At 39.8% G+C, this 4243-nt stretch overlaps 1 protein-coding gene across 1 annotated transcript in view; it reads left to right on the top strand.

Annotated features, from left to right (window-relative positions):
- DARS2 (aspartyl-tRNA synthetase 2, mitochondrial) overlaps nt 1-4243 on the top strand; it is a 34912-nt gene that overhangs the window by 6080 nt on the left and 24589 nt on the right. The window contains exons 4-5 of the mRNA XM_003785697.3: nt 460-561; nt 1530-1625. Of these exons, the coding sequence (XP_003785745.1) occupies nt 460-561; nt 1530-1625 (198 nt within the window). The remainder of the gene's footprint in view (nt 1-459; nt 562-1529; nt 1626-4243) is intronic.

Genomic DNA, 4243 nt, shown 5'->3' with positions numbered 1-4243 from the left:
TGCCCAGCTATTTTTGTTGTTGTTGTTGTTGTTGGAGTTTGGCCGGGCCAGTTCGAACCTGCCACTCTCAGTATATGGGGCCAGCACCCTACCCACTGAGCCACAAGTGCCGCCTGTGGACCCATTATTGCTAGTATTGAAGTTAACTGCTCTTAAGACCAACCTTGGATTCACTTGCCTTTAAAGTATGTGGGACTCATTTGCATTAACAGACATCCTTCTCCTTATTTTCCTTTAAAGAAGGTTTTTGAATGCTGTTAACTAATAATTTTACTTGCTGTATTATATGGAGTCAAAATGAAGATGAAGTTTACTAAATTCTGTGATAAAATCATTACAGTCAGCTCCAGTGTTTATGGTGATTAAGCTATGTATATTGTTTTTTAAAACCATAGACTTACTAAAGATTCCTATAAGTTCATTTGTTTCTTGGAACTCCTCTCCACTCTCATTCTGTAGTCAGCTGCCTCTGTGAAGAAGATTTTATGTGATGCCCCTGTGGAATCTGTGGTGCAAGTGTCTGGGACAGTCATTTCCCGACCTCCAGGACAAGAGAATCCAGTTAGTAGTTTAGAAACTGTCTATGTAAATTTTACTTGTATGCATTTGTGCTGTTTCTTTCTTTTTTTTTATTGTATGTTTTAATTTTTATTATATTGTATTGGACTTAATTTTATTGCTCAGGGTTTCCTACAATTCTCTGAAGATTTTAAAATGAAGACGTTAGTTCCTCAATAGGATTACACCCTCTCTGAAGGCAGAGCTCATGTCCTAAGAGGATATGGAGTTCCATGCAGGACGGATAAGGGGGTGGCTTGTATGGCTCAGGGAAAGGTCCTAGACCAAGAGTCCAGAGACTGAAGTCTTGCTTTGATAGTACCACAGACTGGCTCTGTGACAGAATTCAAGCTGTTCACGTCTCTGTGCCTGTTAAGTGAGGATCACAAATAAATACTCAAGGATTTGCTCTGTTTCTGTATACATTCATACAGTATCCAGGGGTCCTCAAACTTTTTAACAGAAGGCCAGTTGACTGTCCCTCAGACTGTTGGAGGGCCAGACTGCGGGCCCCGGGACGAGTTGGCTGCTAAGCAGGACAGGCGGCAGTGGCAAAAATACCTGACGGGCCAGATAAATGTCCTAGGCGGGCTGCATGTGGCCTGAGGGCCCTAGTTTGAGGACGCCTGGCATAAACTGAGCCCCTACTGGACATTAGGCACTAAAGTTCAGAGAGTTCTACAGATTTCATAATGTTTACTACAAACACACACACCATATAAATATGCATGCTAAGACATTTGCTGATGTTTATGTTGACAAATGCATGCTAGTATTTATTGATTCCTGAGCACATTAGCCACACATGTATAAGAATATCAAAATCATACATAAACATTTATGCTTTAGATTATATACTATAAGGACCTGCACATTTTATACATATAAATAAATGTATATGTTTTCAAATATGCACTTTGTATGTGTTCTGATGAATGATTTTTTTAAATAAGTCTCCCTCTCTTTTTAAGAAAATGCCAACAGGTGAGATTGAAATCAAAGTTAAAACAGCTAAACTTCTGAATTCCTGCCGGAAGCTGCCCTTTGAAATTAAGGACTTTGTGAAGGTATCACCCTCTGTTGTTATTAATAAAATGGAGTATCTAGAAAATGTTGATAACCAAGAAAGTATTTTCAGAATTGTTTAACTTCCACAAAATGAAATATTTTATTATAGACATATCATGAATTATTTTCTTAATTTTACAATTTCTTGATAAATTGTTCTTAAAAAGCAGTAATTCATTAAGCTGTCATAGTCCCCAAACATCTGAACTGGGTTTTAGAAAGGTCAAAATGTGATTCTATCTTTTAAGAGTTGAGATATTATGTTATTCAAGTTTTTTATTGTTGTTTAATTTTTTTTTTTTTTTTGCAGTTTTTGGCCAGGGCTGGGTTTGAACCCGCCATCTTTGGCATATGGGGCCAGCACCCTACTCCTTTGAGCCCCAGGTGCTGCTCTGTTGTTTAATATTTTGAAAGGAAATTTATGTAGTTTGGAAATTCTATGTATTTCGGAATCTCTATGACTGTACTAGGAGGAACACAGTGAGAAGGTTTGCTTATCTTCAAGGCTGTAAATTCCTGCATCCTTATGTGTTCCTGTATCTGTTAAGTTTAGATTAATTGTTGGCCAGACATGTTGGCTAATATAATCCCAATACTCAGGAAGGCTGAGGTGGCAGGATCACTTGAGCTCAGGGGCTAGAGACTAGCTTAAGCAGGAGTGAGACCCCATCTCTACTAAAAATAGAAAAATTAGCCAGGTGCTATGGTGGACACCTGTAGTCCCAGCTAATAGGGAGGCTGAGGCAGGAAGATCACTTGAACCCAGGAGTTTAGGTTGCTATGAGCTAGGCTGATGCATGGCACTCTAGCCTGGGCAACAAGGTAAAACTCTGTCTCAAAAAAAAAAAAAAAAAGTTGAATCCTCTAACAGAGATAAAATATATGCTTAGAGCAACTCTTGCCTTCCCAAACATATGAATATAACTAGGATTACTGTGTTTCATGATACTCTTTTCCAAGGTTTGAGAAGTTATGGAAATAGACACACTAAGTACACCCAATGATTTTTCAGCCTTGTCATAATTGTAGATTGTGTACACCTAATTTTTAAACTGATCTACTAAGAGATGTTTTAATTAATTATGTGGCCATTTCATCTTACATTTTAGTTTCCAATACTTAATTCTTTTTGTTTTTCTTCTGAGGCAGACTCTCACTTTGTCACCCTGAGCAGACTGCCCTGGTGTCATAGCAGGGCACAACAAGCTCAAACTCTTGTACTCAAATGATCCTATTGCCTCAGCCTCCCAAGTAGCTGGGACTACAGGTGCCCACCTCAATGCCCAGCTATTTTTTAGAGATGGTGTCTTGCTCTTGTTCCAGCTGTTCTCAAACTCCTGAGCTCAAGCAGTCCAACTGCCTCAGCCTCCCCAGAGTGCTAGGATTACAGGTATTACTTAATTCTTTAATTAGAAAACAGGCCAGGTACAGTGGCTCAGGTACAGGCCTCCCTCTCTGGGAGGCCAAGGCGTGAGGATTCCTTGAGCTCAGGAGTTCCAGACCAGCCTGAGTAAGAGGGAGACCCCATCTGTACTAAAATTAGAAAAAGTAGCTGGTCAGGCATTGTGGCGGGCACCTGTAATCCCAGCTACCCTGGAGGCTGAGGCAAGAGGATCCATTGTGCCAAAGAGGTTGAGGTTGCTGTGAGCTGTGACATCATGGCGTCAATCTACCAAGGGTGACAAAGTGAGACTCTATCTCAAGTTAAAAGAAAAAAATATATATAGATATATAATTACAAAGTTGACCTTACTGTGAAAAATAAAACATATAGTTTTCTCCAGATAAGCATTTAGAAAGAGAAGTTATGGATATTTCTCACCATTTCTTTTTCTAATACCAAAGAAATTAGCTATTGCAGGAGAAAGGACATTTTTTTTAAGTTCTCAGCACAAATAGGGATCCCAGTTTTACAGCCTTGAAGATAAACAAACCTTCACACTTTTCCTCCTAGTACAGTCATAGAAATTCCATCTGCTGTTCCTTTGTATTCCTTATACTTTTAGTCAGTGTCCCATTCAGCTAATAAAATCACAACTATTTTTAACTCTGGCATATCTTTTTTAGAGATGGGATCTTACTAAGTATGTTGTCCAGACTGGCCTCAAACTCGTGGGCTGAAGCAATTCTCCCACCTTGGCCTTCTGAGTAGCTGGGGTTACAGACATACACCACTATGCCTAGTTATCTGGTGTGTCTTATTTATTTATTTATTTTGGAGATAAAGTCTCACTTGTTGCCCTCGGTAGAGTGCCCTGGCATCACAGTAATCTCAAACTCTGGGGCTCAAGCAATCCTCTTGCCCCACCCTCCTGAGTAGCTGGGACTATAGGTGCCTTCCACAATGCCCATCTATTTTTAGAGACGGGGTTTCACTATTGCTTAGGCTGGTCTCAAACCTGTGAGCCACCACACCTGGCCTCTGTTATATCTTTTTAAAAGATCTATGACATCTTCAAATTATTTTTCAAGATTCCATTATGGGTTTAAATGAACGGATAAATGTTTCATAAAGTAGGCACATCTCAGTGAAGGGTGATGTTAATAATGAATAGTAAAAAAACGGCTCGGCGCCTGTGGCTCAAGTGGCTAAGGCGCCAGCCACATACACCTAAGG

This window comes from Otolemur garnettii, unplaced genomic scaffold, assembly GCF_000181295.1.
Source record: "Otolemur garnettii isolate 467f Iridium unplaced genomic scaffold, OtoGar3 scaffold00016, whole genome shotgun sequence".
Taxonomy (NCBI): domain Eukaryota; kingdom Metazoa; phylum Chordata; class Mammalia; order Primates; family Galagidae; genus Otolemur; species Otolemur garnettii.
This window is presented reverse-complemented; position numbering and strand designations above follow the sequence as displayed.